The sequence below is a fragment of the Macadamia integrifolia genome, chromosome 6 (genome assembly GCF_013358625.1).
Source record: "Macadamia integrifolia cultivar HAES 741 chromosome 6, SCU_Mint_v3, whole genome shotgun sequence".
Taxonomy (NCBI): Eukaryota; Viridiplantae; Streptophyta; class Magnoliopsida; order Proteales; family Proteaceae; genus Macadamia; species Macadamia integrifolia.
In genome coordinates this window covers 11,205,860-11,227,099 of record NC_056562.1, presented here as the reverse complement: position 1 = coordinate 11,227,099, position 21,240 = coordinate 11,205,860, and the positions used below count along the sequence as shown (strand labels likewise).

Below are 21,240 nucleotides of genomic sequence, written 5' to 3'. Positions count from 1 at the left end.
GTCCCCTCCACTGAGAAATTGGATAACTGACTCTGCATCAGTTGATACTTCTATACACTTATCTCTCTCACACCGTCTGCGCCCAGAATCCCTGTCAGACAGCTCTTGCTTCTGACTTGAGCTGACCCTGTAAAGCCGATATTCAAAATGAGCGGATAGTAAGTGATCATTCAAGAAAATACATGAAGCTCATCCTTTTGATGGCCAAAGCTTCCATTTATGATGAACAAGACTCAATCAAGAATAGGAACTTTAGCAATAAAATCGGGCGGTAAGGAGACAGTGAAAGTAGATGTACATGTGGCTGTGTAATTTGATGAGTGATGAGCATTTGAACCCCAAAGATTTAAATCATGGACCCATCACCCATCTGTTGATTTTTTTTTTTTTTTTTTAAATCCTAAGAGGGTTGGGTTGGGTCTCATCGATGATGCAATAGGTGGGGTATCTTACTTGGACATTGTTAAGAACATTATTTGGGCTATTGTTAATGGGCAGATCAGCTGAGACGATACTGATTTCGAGAGAAAATACTCAAAAAGCCAATCTAATGGAACCCAAGAGAATACACTCATAAAACCCAAGTTTTCAATTTATGGGAGAGGATTACCTTATGCCACGCCACTATCCCAGCGTAGGGTTCCGAAGCATCAGTAAGGGTGTGATTTCTGCCTTCCATCAAGGATGGGGTGGTCATTTCACTCTCTCTATGTTTGGGCTAAGGGGTTACACTGTCTTTGGGATTCGTTTTCCTTTTTTTTATTTACCTGAAAAAAGAACTCTTTTTCTCTTCATTTTTACTTTTATTGAAAAAAAGGGAAAGGGCAGCGTGACTGCTGCATCAAGAAATGGGGGGCACCAAGGGGGAAATGTCTATCTACCCCGCATGAAAGGTGGAATCCCACTATTGTTGATGCTTTCATTTGCGTTCACATTGGTCCCTATGCTGTTGCCTTATAAAACCCTCTCCAAAAATAAATAAATAAATAAATAAATAATTTCAAGAATAAAAAGAGATTACACATCTGATTCTCGTACAACTTTGATCCAGAAAAATTCATGTGGTGGATTTTATGTGTGTGAATCAGATCTTATGAGAATGATTTATATAAAACTAGGAAAGAGATGCCAACATGCGGTAGTTATGCTTGTACGTGAGAGTCAAACAGCATCATACACGGAACCTCCCTCCCTTAATCTCATCTATGTTGTAACAGTTAATATAGTTATTTTTCACCTTAGCAGTTTTAAAAATTGAGGTAGCCTTAAGAACAAGGAAATGCTCACGAGTCAAGGACTCATGTCATACCACACCTGCTATGACAAAGTCAGAAACATTGATTATCACATGAGAAACAGACCACTTGAGCCAAGGATTGGGTCATCCGAATCCACATTCTTGAAACCTTAGCCAGGAAGGAAACGTGAAACATTCCCTTCATTTTTATATTTTTCCTTCCTTCCTTGCTGATCAAGGTTCTAAAACTCAGGATCGGTCTCGGATTGATCAAGGTCAATACTGATATGATATCAATTAAGTTTGACTTAGATCGGATTATATTGGAGAAATTTATCCATGTTTTTCAATAAAAATCAATTTTTTATTATGTTTTTACACCAAGGCCAATACCAATCCGAATTTTAGAATCATGTTTCTGATAGTAGTAGCCATTTGACTATCGAAAGCTCGTGCCAAAAATAAAGACTATCAAAAAGCTGATTTGTATTTTCTTTTAATCTCTGCAAATAGCCAATTCTTTGCTGCAACTCCCCCTGTTTTCACCAGCTCTGTTATCCAACAAATAGTTAGAAACTGAATTCATTTGATCATCTCACCCCACCCAGACACCCAGACAGGTAACTTCAAGGATCATCAATGGAGTCCAGAGTTTGCTTAACAGAAGAAATTGAAGAATACAGGGTATGGTTGCTTCCACATATATAACTATCTTCTTTAACACTTCTTACAATTTTTTGATCTTTTTATTCCCACCATATAAAATCTTTGGATTAAAATTTATGCTTTTGTCTCTGGGTTCTAGTCCAAATGGTATCATTGGATTTTTGATATAGGGAAAGTTGAAAAATGGAGCAACAAATGTTCCTATTTATGATTTCAGATGAATTCCATCTTTGTTTACCTTGATAGCATAGTATTCATCACACCCAGCGAAGCCAAAAAACGTGGGCGCCTAGCGCGATACGCAATCAAACTACTGCGTTAACTCGCTTCAACCTAAACAAGCAAGGGCCCGACTATATACAACGGCTAGCGCACCAGAACAAGCAAGGGATGAGCCCCTACTCGAGTAAGCTGATCGTAGAGCACCGTTGCGCGTTAGCACGCACATCCAAGAATCAACGGATGAGCCCCTACTCGAATAAGCTGATCGTAGAGCACTCTCTCCCGGTGGTCGAGCTGATTGTAGAGCACCGTTAAGAAGCCCAATGAAAATTTATTGTTGCAGGAAACTAAAAGGTTAGATGAACCAAAAAGTCATAATGAAGTGCCAGAGTCAAACTTCATGTTCTTGGTTGAGCTCAGGAAGAAGGTCATGAGCTTTAGAGACATTATGGACCTTCCTCCCTGTAATGGTTCACAAGCAATTAGAGAGGTACTCTTCCTTCCAGTTTTAACTTTCTCAGCTCAACAAAACTGTGAAGTTTCTTCATCATTTTTCATATTTTTGTAGTTGTTGATGATGACTAATGAGGAACTCCAGAGACTTTACCCTGAAGTTGTACCTAGTGTTCCAGTTTCAGAAATGAATGAAATGTCTATGCATCAGGTTTGCTAATTGCTGTTTACTCATTAAAACTGTTAGTTATGTTAAATTTTGTCGGCTAATCAACTATTGTGTTCTCACAGGGATTGAAACACTTCTACCATGCTCTGAAATCTATTGGAGATTCTTGGGTTAAGAATCACAAATGGTTGGCTAAATTTGAATACAAGGAAAGTGGTGAAATGAAGAACATTGATTCAGAGGAGTTTGGTATGTTATCTTTCTTTCCATACAACTTATTATTACCTCACACATATTTGATTATCGTTGTGTATCTCCATTTTGAACATAAGTGGGAAAGAGATTGTTTTTCCCAACACTTGTTGTAGGTAGAATTATCATCCTAATAACCAATAATAACTTATCTAACTGAATCTGGTAATTCATTGTTAAAGGTGGAAGAGTTTTGGAGAAGCTTGCTTTCATGATTAAGATGGCAAGGGAACTGTTTGATGAGATGGAAGAGGAAGGAAAGAATAGTGATAAGAGTCCAGGGGGTTCGAAATTTGAAGAAATCTTAAATGGTTCATACTCAAACAATGATGATGGCTCATTTTGTCACTTTCCAGTCACCCCAAATTCAGTACTTCCAGAGTTGAGCAACAGTAGTGCGAAAAGTGGTGAATTTGCTCATTCCCCAACTCTCACTTGGCCTCTCAGGACTTCTGTTAGGAGATTGAAACCCATCGATCTAAATCGCCTGCTAGTCTTCCCCTTGTTGCCTCATTTATCAGCTCCTGGTTCCAAAACCACGAATAAAAGGAGCAAGGCATCTAAGGAATCTGGGCTAGAGACCCAAGAAGTGAAGAGCAATTCCATGGCAAAGCCAGACCCAGCAACAAAGGAAGAAAGTGGAGATTGCACTGCTGCATATGAAACTCAACAGATTACAGTATCAAGTTCTAATCAGATTTCTAGTGATTATGGGGGCAGTTCCAATAGCTATACAACTCCCAAGATGGGTGGGAACCCTGTTCTTACACTATCAGTTGCAGCAAGTGAATCCCCAGTAGAGTCACCACAGCCTAAACCATCAATGTTGCTACCAAATGTATCACAAGCCCCACCTCCACCGCAGTCATTATCAGCCAAGTCTAAGCCAAATGTATCACTAGCAGCTGTAGCACCACCACGACAAACAAAAATGGCTTTGCTACCAAATGTATCAACACAATCACCACCACCGCCACCCCTGCCCAAGTTTCTGCCGTATGTAGCTTGTGTGATTGTGTGGCCCTGTGCACAGTTGCTTGCTTGTGTTTCTACATGGCCCCATGCACGTTTGTGTGGCTGGCTGCATGGCCCTATTCACGGTTATGGACATGGCCGCATAGCCTTGTTACGCACACGGTCACGTGCTTTGGCTGCATGGCCTGGAGCTTGGCTGCACTGCCCCCATGGATGGCAGCAGGCATGGCTGCACATCTCCACCCATGGTTGTGAGCGCCGGTCCTCATCCCCACATATGATTACGACCGTGGCTGCTTCACCAGCAACAGTATCACCACCATCACCACAACCACCAGCATTGCTACAAAATGTAGCCATACCACCACAACCACTGACATTGACACAAAATGTACCTCCACCACCAACACCACAATCACCGCCATTGCCACAAAATGTATCAGTGCCATCACCAGTACAACCATTGCCACCAAATACAATAGAAACCTCTTCCCTAACCCTATCCCTAACTCCTCCAATATGTCCATCAAAAGGATCGGTGCCATCGCCACACCCTTTTCACTGCCACTGAAGAATGAAAGAGCTCCTCCTACACCATCAGCTCAAACATTGCTACCAAATGAACCAGAAATCTCAGCCCCAGCCCCACCTCCATACACGCATCCATCAAAAGGATCGTTGTCATCGCCACGCCCTCCACTGCTGCTGAAGAATGGAGGAGCTCCTTCCCCAACACCGGCACAACCATTGCCCACATTGCCACCCCCTCCATTGCCGCTGAAGAACGGAGGAGCCCCTCCCCCACCACCAGCACAATCATTGCCTACATTACCACCAATTGCAATAGAAACCTTAGCCCCAGCTCTAGCCCCAGCCCCACCTCCACCCTCACGTCCATCAAAAGGATCATTGCAATTGCCACACCCTCCATTGCCACAGAATAACGGAGGATCTCCTCCCCTGCCACCAGCACAACCATTTCCCATATTGCCACCAATTACAGCAGAAACATCGGCCCCAGCCCAACCTCCCCACATGTCCATGAAAAGGACCAGTGCCATCATCGCCCCCTCCACTGTCGTTGAAGAATGGACAAACTCCTACCCCACCGTTGGCACAACCTTTACCCACATTGCCACCAAATGCAACAGAAACCTCAGCCTCTGCCCCAGCCCCACCTCCACCCACACGTCCATCAAAAGGATTGTTTCCATTACCACCCCCTCCACTTCCACTGAAGAACGAAGGAGCTAATCTCCCACCACCAGCACAACCATTGCCCACATTACCACCAGTTGCAATAGAAAACTCAGCCCCAGCCCCAGCCCCAGCCCCATCTTCACCCACACATACATCAAATGGATCATTGCAATCACCACTCCCTTTATTGCCGCTGAAATATGAAGGAGCTCCTCCCCCACCACCAGCACAAGCATTGCCCACAACAGAAACCTCAGCTCCACACCCACCTCCACCCACGACCATCAAAAGGGTCGTTGCCATCTCCACTCCCTCCACTTCCGCTAAAGAACGGAGGAGCTCCTACCCCACAACCAACACAACCATTGCTCACATTGCCACCAAATGCAACAGACAGCTCAGCCCCAGCCCCAGCCCCAGCCCCACCTCCACCCTCACATCCATCAAAAGGATCGTTGCCATCACCACCCCTTCCACTGTCACTGAAGAATGGAGGAGCTCCTCCCCCACCTCCTCCAATTGGTGGGACAAAAGCACTAGGTCCCAAGAAATCAAATACCAAGCTAAAGAGATCGAGCTTCATGGGTAATCTTTATCGAGTGCTCAAAGGAAAAGTAGAAGGATCTAGTATAGATGGTAAATCATCTCATGTGAGGAAGACTCAAATTGGGGGCTCTGTGGGTGGAAAAAAAGGCATGGCTGATGCACTGGCAGAAATGACAAAGAGTTATTCTTTTCGTAATACAAATTTGCTACTTTTTTCTCCCTTTCCTCATTCCTCTTTTCATTTGATGTTCCAGATCAGCCTACTTCCAACAAATTGAAGAAGATGTTAAGAAGCATGCAGCAACAATAATGGAGTTGAAAAAAGCCATCAATTCATTCCAAACAAAGGATATGGCTGAGCTTCTCAAATTCCACCAATACATAGAACACCATTTGGAGAACTTGACTGCTGAGACCCAGGTCTGGGGATGAGCTTGATCATTGGCATTTTATGTTTTACTAATCAGAAATCATTTTTCTATTTTTCCATAGCACTGAATTCTTTGAGATGCAGGTGCTAGCAAGGTTTGAAGATTTCCCTACAAGGAAGCTTGAAACATTAAGGATGGCAGCAGCATTATACTCAAGGTTTCATGAAATAGTCACAAACCTAAAGAGCTGGAAGATAGTCAATCCTCTCTGCCAGCTTCTTGATAGGGTTGAGGGCTACTTCAACAAGGTAAAACTTTTTCTGCTTACCACAAATCAAAATAAGAATATTCACAATATTTACCTTATCCATCTAACAAATATATACATACAGATCAAGGTAGAAGTGGATGCCTTGGAACGAATCAAAGATGAAGAATCTAAGAAATTCAAAAGTTGCAATATCCATTTTGACTTCGACATCATACTGCGAATAAAAGAACTGATTGTAGATATTTCATCAGGTTGCATGGAGTTAGCACTAAAGGTATGTCAATCAAGAATATACATTTGAAGTAGCCATTTCACTTATGATTCATTCATAACAATTATTAACTATAACAACAACTGTCTAGCGCAGTTGGTGAGGTTATGGTGCGATAAGCCCACACTCACTAGGAGGTCTCAAGTTTAAGTCTCCTAGCTATTACCTTCTCCCTCCCCCGTTCTATGGTGTACCAACTACTAAGTGGATATTGGTGTTTCTTTCAGGAGAGGAGAAGGTAAAGCAGTCATTCCTAAAGAAAATGGATCAAAAACTAATGCTCAATTGAAGGCTTCCCATTAAGATGCTTTGGAGGGCTTTTCAGCTAGCATTTCGGATCTATACATTTGCAGGTGGACAGGATGATCGTGCTGATAGATTGTCCAGGGAACTAGCCCGCAAAATAGAGCTAGAGTAAATCAGTTTGCAGTTTAGTTGTATAGAGAAGCTTGTAAAATTGTATGAAAAAGCAAAAATTATTCATCATTTATTCTTTTTACTCAATAGAGAGAATCTATTCTCAAAAATTTTTAATTTATTAAATGAATGTAAATGTTCATGAAATTTTTTTCAATTTATGTAAATAATTTTAATTTCTTAACAAAAACTATTCATGGACATCGATCAGAAATTGAAATAGAAATTCAACCAAAGAGAGCTGAGGGAATCTTTTCCATCACCTATGGTCCTATTCAGTATTTTTTTTTTTTTTTCTTTTTAACCCGAATATTATTTCGGACTTGGGGAAGGCCCTAAAATTTTATGGGGCTATTCAGCATTCACTATTTAGTCATGTAAAGGGTAAAATGGTCTACAACACCATTTTTTTTTTTAATATATGAGTAAATCCTGAATCCAAAACAATATGGATCATGTCCTTCACAGTATCGATTGACATCCATCCTGAGTTTTAAAACCTTGATTGGGATCGCACCTTAGATTGGGCCCTTGTTCCTTTTTAAATTAGTTTATATTCCTTTATTATCTTTGGATCGTATCAGTAGATTGGTATCGATTCGATCAAGACTAGGGATTGGTCTCAGCTATGATCCGAGCAAATTCAATGATGCTGAGATTTCGAGCCATGCTCTGAGACATGAATTCCCATATTATCTCCATGTGGTTTGAGAAATCGAATTAGATCGGACTGAATTGATTGGATTGGATTGATATCAGCCTTGATCGATATCGATCCATTAAAACACTCATACGGCATTACGGCTAGGAATGTACATGGATGGTAAAAATCTGAATTCGAATTTGCATTTGTATTCGCTTAGGGGTATCCGTATTTTCCTATTTTGTTAAAAGGTATCCGAAATAAAATCCGAATTATCCAAAAAATAATTATTCGATCCGATTAAATGATCAATTAATGTGTTTGAGGGTTCTTGAAGTTTAAACATGTTCTAGAGAATGAGGAAAAGAGTTAAAACAACTTAAAAAGATGGATTAAGAACAAATTATATTTATTGGGGGGAGAAATGTCCGGATTACACAAGTCAGAGAGTCAACGGATAGTTAATATCCGAATTTGATTTACATCTGTATTCGTTTAGAGGTATCCGAATCTAGTCAAAAAATATTCGGATGCGAACACATTCGATTCAAATCCGATCTGTTTACATCCCTAATTACAACTAGCATTCGGGATTTTAAAAAAAAAAAAAAAAGCTAGCATTCGGGTTTAAACCCCACCACCCGGGAAAAAGCGAAATTACATTCTTGCCCCTTATAAAATTGCTATTCTATTTTGATGGGTTCTCTTCCTTCATCTTCTTCCTCTTTCCGTCTTCCATCTTTTTAGATAGCAGAGAGAGCAGCGAACCTTGGACCGACGACTGCTCGACTTCGAGGCTTCGACAGCAAGGTCTGTTCTTGACTCTTGAACGCCAAGTCACCGGTCACCCTCGCCCCTTCCCTTACGACGACGGTTTGATTCACTATTTATATCTGGAACCTTACCAAAAACTCCAGAAACGTTTTTCAGAAACTGGAGATTCATTATTTATATCTTGATTGATATTCTCTTATCTTTGCTGCAAGAAGCAGATATTTTGTTCTTGTTCGGGTAAGAGAAGACAGAGAGGAGAATGGATAGAGATTGGGGTTCGAAGCCCGGTAGTGGAGGTGCAGCCTCCGCTCAGAATGAAGCAATCGATAGGAGAGAAAGGCTCAGAAGGCTAGCGCTTGAGACTATTGATCTGGCGAAGGATCCCTATTTTATGCGCAACCATCTCGGCAGGTTTGTTACTTTCTTGAAAAACTCTAAAGAACTTTCTTATCCATTTCTCATTTTGTGAATGAATTATTGATTTATTGTGGATTTCTTTGTTTTGGGGTTTTCTTGTTTAATGGCTATGAGTGTAAGCTATGCTAGACATTGCACAATAATGAGGGAAACTATTTGGCTCACACACAAGGGAAGCGCCACCTGACCAATTTGGCCAAGCGAGCTGCCCGTGAAGCTAAAGAAGCACCTGTGCAACCTCAGCCACACAAACGGAAGGTCTCCATGCGCAAGACAGGTTCTCCCTCATCACTTATGTTTGTAGTTGGATTCTTCTACCTCAATCTGTTCACTAAATTTGTTCTTGATTTTCAGTATGTACACCTTGTATTAGAACTTCATAGGCTGCTGAATCTGCTTCCAAAGCTGAAATCTTGAATCTGAAGTGTTGCAGGGAATAGCGATCATTCTGTTTGTGCTTTATTTATTCTTTGTTGATTTGTGTTTGACATTTGACCTTTTGGTTTTGTGTTCTCTAACGAGCATAGGAACATTGTTCGAACAAATTGAACAAACACATTTGCCCAATGGTTGAGAAGTCGAAGCTGAATTCAATCACATCTGAAGTTTTTCTTGGGTGCTACTTATTTGATAGAATTTTCACTTTGGACTTTAGACAGGTTGAGTATTTTGTTAATAGATCGTGAATATAACTAGAGGAGAAAGCCCTCTTCACCCCCACCCAGCCCAAAAAAAATAAAAAATAAAAAATAAAAAACACGTTGAAGGATCATCCTTGAAGTGAACAGGTTGTGTTTGTTTGGATGAAGAACCGCCTTGAAAGATAGGAAACGGAATCAATTTTGTTTATTGGGTTGAAAATTAGGTAATCCAGAAGCTTAATTGAATGGATGGTTTTGAGGAACCTTTTCACATTAAACTGGGCTAATAGACAGGGACCTGCATATCAATGGCCTCACTTGCAGTTGGTAAGGGTGGTTCTGGGATTTTCTTTTTCCATTGAGAGGTCAGAAAGTCTTCTTCTTTGTTAAGGAGATTCTCTCTCTTCTTTCATATCTGTTGTAGTTCCAACTTCCAACAGCATTGGGTATGCTTATTTTCGGAGGGATTGGGGGTGATTGTTGTCTTATCTGTTCTACCAAAAAAAAAAAGATGTCTTATCTGTGGGTCTTAATGGCTTGCTTCTTCTTGTTGACTTCAATTTGTAGATGACTCAATATTCCAGTACTGATGAGTAGTTGACATAGTATAGTTGCACCTTGAATGCTGGCTGTAGCTGCCACTGGAAATATTGTCATTGCTTATGACTCGATTTGTTAATGTCAGACTGGTTACAGATGTACCCAATTCCAGGCAAGTACGAAGAGCTCCAACATTATAAGAACCTAACCAACTAGGTCAGCACAGACACTAAGGCTGTCGGCCAGAACAGTAGGCACCCAACAGCAGAGTGTAATACAAATATGCTTCGGGTAACAGCGACAATACTGATTTAATAGGCCCACAATAGCTACTGATATAGGTAGGATCTGACCTAACTAATACACTAAAGTCTGGACAGATTTGCACGCACAGAATTCTGGAAGCTAGGAATGAAAGAGAAAATAGGTAACTCACAAATCCTAGCTCGGAATGGCCTGATCTTCTGGTCGAGTGCAGCTTATATAGGGCCTAACAAAGCCTCCAAACCCTGGCTGGAACGGATAAAGGATCTCAGAGATATGAGGTTTCTTGAATTTAGATTAAAATAGGCCTGAATTTGGATAACTCGATGCTCAGACTTCAGATGGCCAAGCAGTCCTGGTCAAGTATCCCTTAGGATGGCTTTGGTTAGTCCTCAAAATGAAGAGAAGCAGATCACAGGGTTGGGAGATCTTGGTGATTGAACCCTGCCCAGAAAACTCACCTCCAAGGCTGCCGCAGGTTGCTTCTGACTTCAGATCTTCAACAACCAACAACTGATGTTGAGGGCTTATAGAATAGCTCTATCAGATCTCAGACAACAGGTTTAACACTCAGAAAATAACGTAATTCAGAAAAGAGAAGAAGAGAGAAAAAGAGAGAATCAATGGGATAGGTGTGGGGGTGGATAGGCTCTCTCAGCCTTGGGCCTTTCACTGACACAAGCCTTTCTCTTATCAAATCTGTTAAGTTTGTCTCGAATTCTTGACCCGTTTTGAAGATTGACCCGATCCGACATATTTTGGTGGCAACCCGAATGGAAAATTTTCTGAGATCTATGATGGAAGCAGAGGGGTTGGGCCGATAGGCCCAAGCCCGGAGCCCATCACTGATCTTGTATGGGGGTGCGGGGGCGACTGGATCGACCCGCGATTTGGAGTATATATAATGTACTGTTGCTTGTTGAGAAAGTCATTGTAGTATGGGGTTTTTCGAGCTAGGGTTTCAGGGCGAGTTTTTCTCGCCGCTGCTAGGGTGTAATTTCTCTTCTGCATAGTGAATCATCTTCTTCTTCGCCCGAGGACGTAGCACTCCACCCTGGTGTGTGAACCTCGTTCAATCTCTGTGTCGTACAGATCTATTGTTTCTTTATTATTCATGTTTCTTGGTGTTTGATCTTACAAAATCGGATAGCAGTAGCTCACAAACTTCATTAATTCAATCCCCCAAAACATTACAATTGATAGGCCTTTTTTTTATAGCTGAAGCCTCAGTCTCAAAATAGGAATGTACATTAAAAAAGGAAGCTGTCTTCCTTGGCCTAGAAGAAAGACTAAAAAAGGGTAAAACTTCTAAACAAATAACTTCCTAACTGTTTTGCTTGCTTTCTAAGAGATAATGAAACTAAGAAATAGAAACAACTCCTCCTAGAAGATGCTGATCGACCCCTCTTCCTTGTGGCTGACTTGATCTTCTAATAAGACAAGTAAACGGCTAAAACCCAAATTGATAGAGAGGATTTGTAGTGCTTCTAGAAGCCGGTTCTTTTGGCTCTATGGGCTGGCTTTATGGACTCTCGATTGGGCTTGGTTGGCTGGATTCATTAATCAGACCAAGGACTTGATTGAACCAGCTACTGGCTTGAATGGCCCAACTTACATCATTTGTTGAAGGAAATTTGTCATTTATGTGTCTATGAAGTCAGCTAAGTAGTTCTTGCACAACTTCCTTTAGGATTAGTAGATGAGTAGGTTGTGTTTAGTCTTCTTCCTTTTTTACCGGTACATTTTTATTCTTATTTTGGTTTGCATTTAAGGCGGCTGATCATAGATGTCTAAGCTGTGAGCCTGTGATGGGTGCTTCTTTTGTAGTGTTATGCCCTGGTCTTTGGGGGAGTAGGATGAATAAAATCATGAGGAGAAAAGTTCCATTTACAGCTGTTTATGGTACTTTGTTGCACTTGAACCCTTGGATGGAGACAAATGCACTTTAAATACAAAAGCCCTCCCTTCCTGCAGGATGAATAGTATGATTGCTGATGGACGACCGGTACGGGTAGGGAAGAATCCCTGAGATGAACTCAGAGTTGTAGGGGAAGAAGAGAGGATTCACACTGCCCATAGACACTCAAACACTGAACTCATTCTTCTATCCTTCAATTTGAGTTCTATTGGTCTATTACATGTATTTAAATTAGTAAAAGAAAACCAACATTAAAAGGAAACCAACTCTAATTTGGAAACTCAAATTAATTGGAAACTAAATCCTAATAGCTATCTCCTGCTTGAGCTACCAAAAATAAAAGATTGCATGAAAATAGAAAAAAAATCCTAAAAGATCCTACTAGAACCAAACTCCAATATGGATCCAGTTCATCTCCTTCTGGATACCTAAATGGGTTTGAAGTGGTCCATGGGTATGCATCTGCATCAATCGCCTTAACACCAGACCCAAATCATAAATTGTTAAGACCAAGTTCCATCCTATCAAAGTTGGTGGAAGAAATTTACTGTATCTTTTCGTCAAATATTCCATCCTTCAAAATTTCCAAGGAGTTAGTTTTTCTAAATTCTTCTCTTGGTGGAAGTTTATGGCGCTGATTTAGAAAAAAAAAAAAAAAAAAAATGGTTTAGAATCAACAATGGTGGAAAATTTGTAATGAAAATTAATAGTCGGATATAAGGTTGAGATATATGAACTACAACAGTTAGCTGACCCCATTTAATTGGGATAGCACTTAGTTGAGTTAAGCTGTATATGAAGTACAATGGTTAGCGTTCATGTTGCAGTCTTATTTTTTTAGCAATTTTTTTGAATGGTGATTAATTTATTTCTCTAATGCAAGCTTTTGGTTTTGTAGTGTTATTTTTCTTTTTTCTTTTATTTTCAGTATCATTTTTTTTTTTTTTTTTTTTTTTTTTGTGTGTGTGTGTCGACCAATCTAGAAAGAGTTGTAGATGGATCTAACTGTTTCTTGACTTAAAATTACCATGGTAACTTTGTTCCATTCATGATTCTGGTGCTCTAACAGGATTGTGGTTGCAGTCAAGATTGGAAGGCCTGGATACAGGGTGACAAAGCAATTTGATCCAGACACAAAACAGAGATCTCTTCTTTTCCAGGTCTTTATACATTCCTTTAAATTGTTTTGTATATATTTTTTGATGTATTAGTTACAGCTACATTTAACTTTTGCTTAACAGATATGCTTAATGTTAGAGGTTAGATATCCACATCACAATTTGGTTGTCATTTATGTTGTATCATGCAATAGCTTTAACTTTCTATTTTGATCGTGGAATATGTTGCAGATCGAATACCCTGAAATTGAAGACAATTCGAAGCCACGGCACCGTTTTATGTCATCCTTTGAACAGGTACACTCTGCTCATCGAATTCTTTCTGTTGCTTTCTCCCAATTATAATTTGTATACTTGGTCATCGATTTCAACATATGTCGCAGTCTCTCTCCTGAAGGAAAAACAGTAACCTCATTTTTTTTTCTTGTTCTTTCTTCCCCTTTTTCGGGTACATAGAGGGTGCAATCCTGTGATAAAAGGTACCAGTATCTTCTGTTTGCAGCTGAGCCATATGAAATCATTGCATTTAAGGTACAGTAATGTTAACATAATTAATGTTGTCAACCTTTTTCTCTTCCAATTATTGTAATTTTCATTGCTTGTGATTGTCTATTCACTTTTTAGGTTCCTAGCACAGAGATTGACAAGTCCACGCCCAAGTTCTTCTCGCATTGGGATCCTGACTCAAAAATGTTTACGGTTTGTCTTGATATTCAATGATAATTATTTTTGAAACCTAATCTCCCAGACAATTCCTCCACATTCTTCATGTTATTCAGTTGTACAAGTACTTGATCTGTTGTATTACAAGTTCATCTGATATCAAACTTGTGGACTGCGCAGTTGCAACTGTATTTCAAGGTGAAGCCACCAGAAACAAATAAGCCTCCACCTCCACCTGTTCCTGGTTCTATTGCCAATGGCACGGCCACTCCAGGTGTTCCTCCATGGCCCTTGCCTCCCCCACCTCAAGCTCCGCCTCCACCACCACCACCACCACCACTGGGGCTCCCTCCAGGTGCACCCATTGGAAATCCTCCAAGAGGTCCACCACCTGCTCGAGGATCTGCACCACCACCGCCTCCATCAACAGCAAATGGTCCTCGGCCCATGCCTCCTGGTGGTACTCCTCCAGTCCCACCACCACCTCCAGTTCGTAGTGGTACGATGGCAAATTTCACTCCAGGCACTAGGCCCCCCTCGATGATGCCCCCACAAGGTTTTCAGGGCCAGCAGATTCAAGGCCAGGGAGTTCATCCTCCACCACCTCCACCCCATATGGGACAACAGCTCCCTAGGCCACCAATGTCTTAGCATCTCACAAATCTTTTGTGGAGTTTGTTGCTTACTTATGCTGATCTCAGAGATGAATTTGCTACAGAATCTTAGTAGTTTCAGAATTAAAGCGGCTGAACAGTGGAAATATTAACAATCAATATGGGATCTAATTAGTTAATGAGCTTTAATGTCTTGGAACATTTCAGTGGTTGGATGTGGTGTGTAGGTTGTGTGTCTGGTTATAGCAGTTCTAGGGCAACTACAAACTCTGAACTCTGTATTGCTTTAATTTTACAATATTAAATGCATTAAGGAGCTCTGCAATAGCTAATACTTGCACCCAGATATGAGCTTTGATATCCTCTAGGGTTGATTGAGAGCTTGATCACTCTTCCTCCCTAGGATTTGAGCCATTTGTTGTTATGCTTATTCCTGTAGCAGGGAAGAGAGCCTAAAGGGGATTAACTTTGTTCTAAGCAGGTTCAAGCTACTCAAATTGAATCTCCATGGGTAGGTGGGAAATCATATGGATAGATCACATTTCATATTTGAGAGCCAATTTTATGGCCCACAATGTCCAAGGTTTCTACCCTTAATTTTTTTCAACATATCAAACCAAAAAATATGTCAAAATAATGTTTATGGACAAATGATATCATTCAGAAATCGATTTTCAAATCAAATGATGATGTAGACAATATGTTCACTAAATTTGGGCAACCATCAAATATTACGAAGTGGCTAAAAAGCTGCTTCAATTGGAACACATTTCAGTTGCACTTCAAATGGGTCATTTCTCCCCCAAATTTGCTTGGGGAGTCGGGTCCTTGTCATTTGTTTTCCATCTTCTATTTCTTGGCAGTCAGTCACCGTGTTGATCCTCTCTGTTCTAAAGATCAGTAGCATAAGAGATTTATCCAAGTCTCCCCCTTCTGCTGCTTTTGTTGGGCCAGTATTGAAAGTACAGATCATCTACTTCAAGAAAGGACCGAGTTCCTCTTCATCCACGATGAATCTCTTCATTCATCACTTTTTTACTATTAGATGCAACTCTTTAGATACTTGAGATAAATTTGAGACTTCATACAATGGGAGCCGGGGAGAAATTATGACCATCGATTTCCACTATATCTCTTCACTGTAGGCGATCAGAAGGTTTCTCCAAAAAGAAATAGAAAATAATAATCGAATTTAGAAAATAATGTTCGAGTTAGCTCAAGTTAAAGGTGTCAATTTGATACTAATTCCAAAACCATACTGAATAAATTGTATCAGGAGATTCAATATGGTTTTGATATGACAAAATGGTATCTTACTTGGTTTGGTATGGTATTAATTTTCAAGACAACCGTTTGGTATATATCAAAACATACCAAAATACCAAAAACGTATTGAATACCTGAATACCATATTGAAATACGAAATTCCCAACTATATACATACACGGTAAAAAAGTAAAAATATTGCACTGAAATCATATATATTTTTTATTTTTTTATGAATACCAAATAAAAACTGTACCAAAATCATATAAAGCCAGTATGGTATCGATATTGAAATATAGGCATTTTTTTTATATGATACGAGTATTGAAATTGTATTGAATACTGAATACTGAATACCAAATACCGTACTGGCCCTTGCCTCAAGTAGGTTTCACACCACAACTTGGTAAAATGCTCAAAACCAGCTTGAGGTTTTCCAAACAGGCCTGTTGGGCTGGAATAACAGGCTCATTTCCAACCAGGATGGGCTCTTTAAGCACCTAGATTTTGCCCGGTTTAGTCCATGACCTAAATTTATTTCCAGCACAGATTGTGACTATGATTTCTAACCTCTATAAATACCCAGAGACGATTTAGTCGTCATCTTCACGATACGCCAACACTGAAACAGGTCGGCGAAGGTACCGGAGGCCGAGGGCGAAGATGAGAGCCAAGGTATGGATCTCGCAATCCTCAAATCATTTCATTTTCTAATTGCTTGGTTTGGATTTGCATTTTTTTAACTCATGGAATAGATTTTTGATCGATGTAACAAACAGTTATTTAGATAGATTGTTTTTACTCCCATAATTCTTAGTTTTCTCAATGATTTCGTTTTCTATTGAATAATTTGTCCTTGATTTTCTTGCTGATTGGTTCTTGAAAACCAGGTTAAAGTTTATGGTTTTTAGTTTCCTTTGATAAATTGAGGGTTTGTTGTTGTTTTTGCTCCTTATTCATGCATCTTTACTTGATTTTTAGATTTGTTTAAATTTGGTTTATGGCTGATGATTCTTTGTGGAAACGCCAATGTCTGAATTTGGACCTTCTAAACACTTTGATTGTCCTTTAAAACCAGGTTAAAGGTAAGGTTTTTTTACAGTTTCATTTGTTAAATCTAGGGTTTTGTAGTTCCTTTTGGTACTAATTCATGCATATTTACTTGATTTATAGATTTGTTAGATTTTGGTTTATGACTGATGATTCTTTGTGGATATGCCGATGTCTTAAGTTTCGACCTCCAAAACACTTTGATTGTTCTTTAAAACCCGGTTAAAGGTTGGGGTTTTTTTTACAGTTTCAGTAGTTAAGTCTAGGGTTTTGTAGTTGCTTTTGGTCCTAACTCATGCATCTTTTCTTGATTTTTAGATTCGTTGGATTTTGTTTAATGACTGATGATTCTTTGGCGGAATGTCAATCTATGATTTTGGACGACCTAAACACCTTGATTGTCTTAATGATGTATTTTATTGTTTTATCACCTAATGCCTTCTTGATCTTTTGTCTGACTGACTTAGTGCTTGAATTAGGATATTAATTCTATATGTTGTCATTTATCCCCGTCAAATTGTTGCGGCTTAGTTTTTTGGGATCTTTTGTGCTTGGCCAGGTGCTTCATTTAGGATTAATTCTATATGTTGTCATTTATCCCCATTAATTCTCTTGTTTAGTTTTTTGGGATCTTTTGTTCTGTTGCCCAGCTCTCACCTGAAATTTGGTTATTTTGGGTTACTGGTTAATTTATTGGCAATTGCATGTTCTTGTAGGTAGTGTTTTTGGTATTAGAGGAACATTAGTAGCTCCTTGAATTCTTGCATCATGGATTTTTTTGTTATTTTTTTGTTTTTGGTACTTGATGATGGGGGTTTTGAAACCTCAAGCAACAAAACATGCTGTGCTTATGTTAACACTTTTGGTTATTGTGATCATCCATAGGTTAGGGACCCTTGTTTTTTATGTTAGGTTAAAGTTATGGTATCCATCTCATTGTATATTTTTGGATTTAAATTGTATACTGAAGCTTTTTAAAAACTTGCTTTAATATCTTCACTAATATTCTGGTTGCAGTGGAAGAAGAAGCGCATGAGGAGACTCAAGAGAAAGCGCCGAAAGATGAGGCAGAGATCCAAGTAGATTGCAGCAGTGCGCATGGACACAAAGATGGATCGTTGTACGCAATTCCTTTCCTCCTGTTATGACCTTCGTGTTGTGAAGGGAGGCTCTGTTTTGCAGTTTAAAACTTAGTAGGCTATAGCTTTTAGTACCAAGTATAGACATGTATTAAGTGGTTCCTTCTTTCAATAAGTTGTTTCGGAGTATCTGGATTCATTAACTGGTTAATGGAATTTGCGTTTTTGATCTTTGTTTCTGTAAGTTGCTCCTGCTTCTCTACTTTGCATTATATCCACGCTTTGTTTCTTTTACTTGGAATTAGTTTTTGCTCAAACAGAATACCCTTTATTGGCTGGTTGGTTTTCTAGTTGGATCCATTCCAAGTTGTCTTCTTCTCACATGCGTGATTGATAAAACTGCTCTTGGGTGATTAAAACAGACGTGCTTGGTCCAATGGTAAAGTGTTAATTGCAATCTGGTGGTCAAGCGGTTGAAACAATCTTTTGACATTCTCAGGCCACAGGGTGGGGTGAGGGAGGGGGAATCTTTTTCATTCTTAGGAATGTCAAATTTTAGAACACATGTAGGATCCCTTGGACTCTTTATATTGTACCGCAAATCATTCGCAGATGGCATTGGCCTTATGAGTCGGTGGAATTTTCCTGCTACAGCAGATTTTCCAAAGCTGAAGTCTTGGGTGATTCATGTGTATTAGTAGCCAACATTTTATCGTCACATTACAAAACAAAAAGATACAAAGAGGATCGAGTTTCCCTGAGTTTCCTTTCACCCAGGGTGAAGAACCTTAATCTACAGGATCAATGAGGTAATCATTGCATCAGATCACCTTACATGATGATTTTTTTTTTTTTTTTTTTAATTATTGTTATGAAAGAAAGATAAAGGAGATTGATAATTAGAGAGAAATTTACATCCGTCCCATTGAGTTGTACACAGCCGTTCTTTAGCTCTGATAATTTCCTTTGCATGTTGGCTGACAAAAGGACAATCTTCGCAGAAGGTTTCAAACAAAAAGTCAAGTGCCGCCAATGTTTTCCAAACTTCTAAGAACAAGGGGGCTATACTTGCCAAGAGGTACAGGATAGATCAAAAGTTAAGATTGTTCAAAAAGGCAGAGTTACTCCATACTCAAATCTCATGAAAAACATCATTTTCCTACCAATTTAAACACTGTTGGTTTGTTGGTTTGCCGAGCTAGTCATGACCAAGGATAAAAGTATCAGTAAGTATCATTGGTTTGCTAAGTCAGTCATGACCCTAGTTAGTTTATTCGCGTTTAAAACACGTTTAAAATGGCGTCTCGTTTTTTTGCCGTTTTAAACGCCATTTGCCGAATTTTTCACAGAAATTCGGTAAAAAACGGGAACGGAGTTATTTGAAGTTTTTTTGCCGTTTTAAATGCCGTCCTGTTTTTTTGATAGTAAAAAAATGGATTTTAAAAAATATAAACGTTTTAAAATAGAAACGTTTAAAACGGGGCTATTTGTTTTGATTGTTATCTAGGTATTTAGAGAATTATTATGCCAATTTATGTCTATATATTGCCCTTTTTTTGACACCGTATTATTTAAATATAAACGTTTAAAACACGTATCGTCCGTTTTTTATTTTTTCCCCTTTTTACCGTATTTGACCGTATTTTTTACCGTCCCGTTCACGTTTTGATCCATTTAAAACATGCCCGTACCGAACAATGTTTTTTTGCCATTCCCGTTTTAACTAACAGAGGTCATGACCAAGGATTAAAGTATTTGTCAAGATTAAAATAAACTTAAGATACATATCAGAGAATTTCATATTGGGAGATATGCTAACATATGTTAAAGATCAATGATTATTGTCATATTGGTTAAATAATTTAAGATATGTATGAGGAGGTATCGTATCGAAAATATTTTAAATCATGGTTATGACTTTCAAATCGGAGAATGCAGAGGAGAGAGAGGAACTTAGGTGTCATGGATTCCCCCCCCCCCCCCCCTCCCCCCCTCCCCCCCGGGGAGATGTTTTGAAATAAATGATTTAGATGGTTCAGTTCTCTCTTTTCTAAATTCCCGACAGGGGGGAATTGGAAGTCGACCTAAAGGATTCCCACCCCCACCCCCACCCCCACCCCCACCCGTATCTTGATGAAATGGAACTCAATTCTTTATGGTTTCAATTAAATAGAATTAGAATTTTCCAAAGTTAAAACTGTCAGTTTGATACTAACATTAAGTAGCAAATGGAACTAAGTTGACCCAATTCAAAACATAGATCAAGCAGAGAGATGGTAGCACCTGGCCATAGAGAAGTGGTTTGTGGATAGATTTCATTGGTGTTTTGGTGCTTGCTGCTAGGCGCTTTTAATGGCTAATGATCTGGTGTGCATCACCCTAAAGGTTGAAGAAGAAAGTGAAGAAGGAACAAGGCTCTGAAGGAATTCCTTAACAATTGCAAGAAGCAAGAAAATAACAAGAACTATTTTGTTGCAGAATATGTTAAGAACGTATTTGTGAATAAACCAAACTCAACTGTAAGAACCGATACCGATAATTTGAGCCACTTGGTTAGCAAGGACGAGGTGCTTTAGGGCTTGAAAGAACCTGAATGGATCCCATTGCTTGTTGCTTGTCTGATGAGGCTATGGATACCAGAAAATCAAGATCCCCACCCTGAAGTCATTTCCTGGAAAAAAGTTAATTGTGTCTTGACATTTGATAATAAGTTTAAGCAAGGCAAAGGGTCTTCATCTTAAGCAGTTATCATTTATCAACGTGCAGAAGACCAAGGAATTAGCAAGTTCAAACTCCAACAATGCAAGTGCAGTACATATATGCTGGTGTGCCACTTAATAGCAAGGGAAAAAATAGCCAATATTCCTTCATACAAGGCCAACATCCGACAAGAGGTTAAAGGGAGGAAGGACAACTTTCTCAAAGCTAACTAAGCCAAGTACAAGGACTAACAGATAAGCCTTCAACAGACACAGAGGAAACTCAATCAATAGCTGTTACAGCACCTAGGTGAACCAAGGCAGTTGAGGGGGCTAAGATTTAGGCGACACAAGCAAGGCGCCAGTCCAGACAAAGCCCCTGGAAGCCTAGGCGTCCCCTCAACAACTATGCCTCATTCATGAGGCACGTAACTGATTTCCATAATCTAAACCAGAAGGGACAAGATAATGAGCTAAATTATTGTCACATCTCGGACTATAGAC

At 39.6% G+C, this 21,240-nt stretch overlaps 2 protein-coding genes and 1 long non-coding RNA gene across 3 annotated transcripts; all 3 read left to right on the top strand.

The window, feature by feature from the left end:
- The first annotated feature begins 1,876 nt into the window (after positions 1-1,876).
- On the top strand, positions 1,877-6,996 carry LOC122082062 (uncharacterized protein At4g04980-like). The gene is made up of 10 exons (XM_042649558.1): positions 1,877-1,921; positions 2,430-2,615; positions 2,694-2,789; positions 2,870-2,996; positions 3,182-4,428; positions 5,381-5,912; positions 5,980-6,140; positions 6,235-6,399; positions 6,484-6,636; positions 6,861-6,996. Exons 1-10 carry the CDS (start codon positions 1,877-1,879, stop codon positions 6,873-6,875), a joined length of 2,727 nt encoding a protein of 908 aa, XP_042505492.1. The 3' UTR covers positions 6,876-6,996.
- Positions 6,997-8,412: 1,416 nt separating this feature from the next.
- Positions 8,413-14,986, top strand: LOC122081095 (splicing factor 3A subunit 2). The gene is given in 7 exon segments (XM_042648065.1): positions 8,413-8,877; positions 8,991-9,161; positions 13,331-13,407; positions 13,597-13,662; positions 13,822-13,896; positions 13,990-14,064; positions 14,209-14,986. Coding segments are annotated over 7 exon segments (1,086 nt in total). The 5' UTR covers positions 8,413-8,726; the 3' UTR covers positions 14,680-14,986.
- Positions 14,987-16,303: 1,317 nt separating this feature from the next.
- LOC122081335 lies at positions 16,304-18,268 on the top strand. Its single transcript, XR_006141067.1, has 2 exons — positions 16,304-16,583; positions 17,976-18,268. It is a non-coding gene; the product is annotated as an uncharacterized LOC122081335 (long non-coding RNA).
- The last annotated feature ends 2,972 nt before the right edge of the window (positions 18,269-21,240 follow it).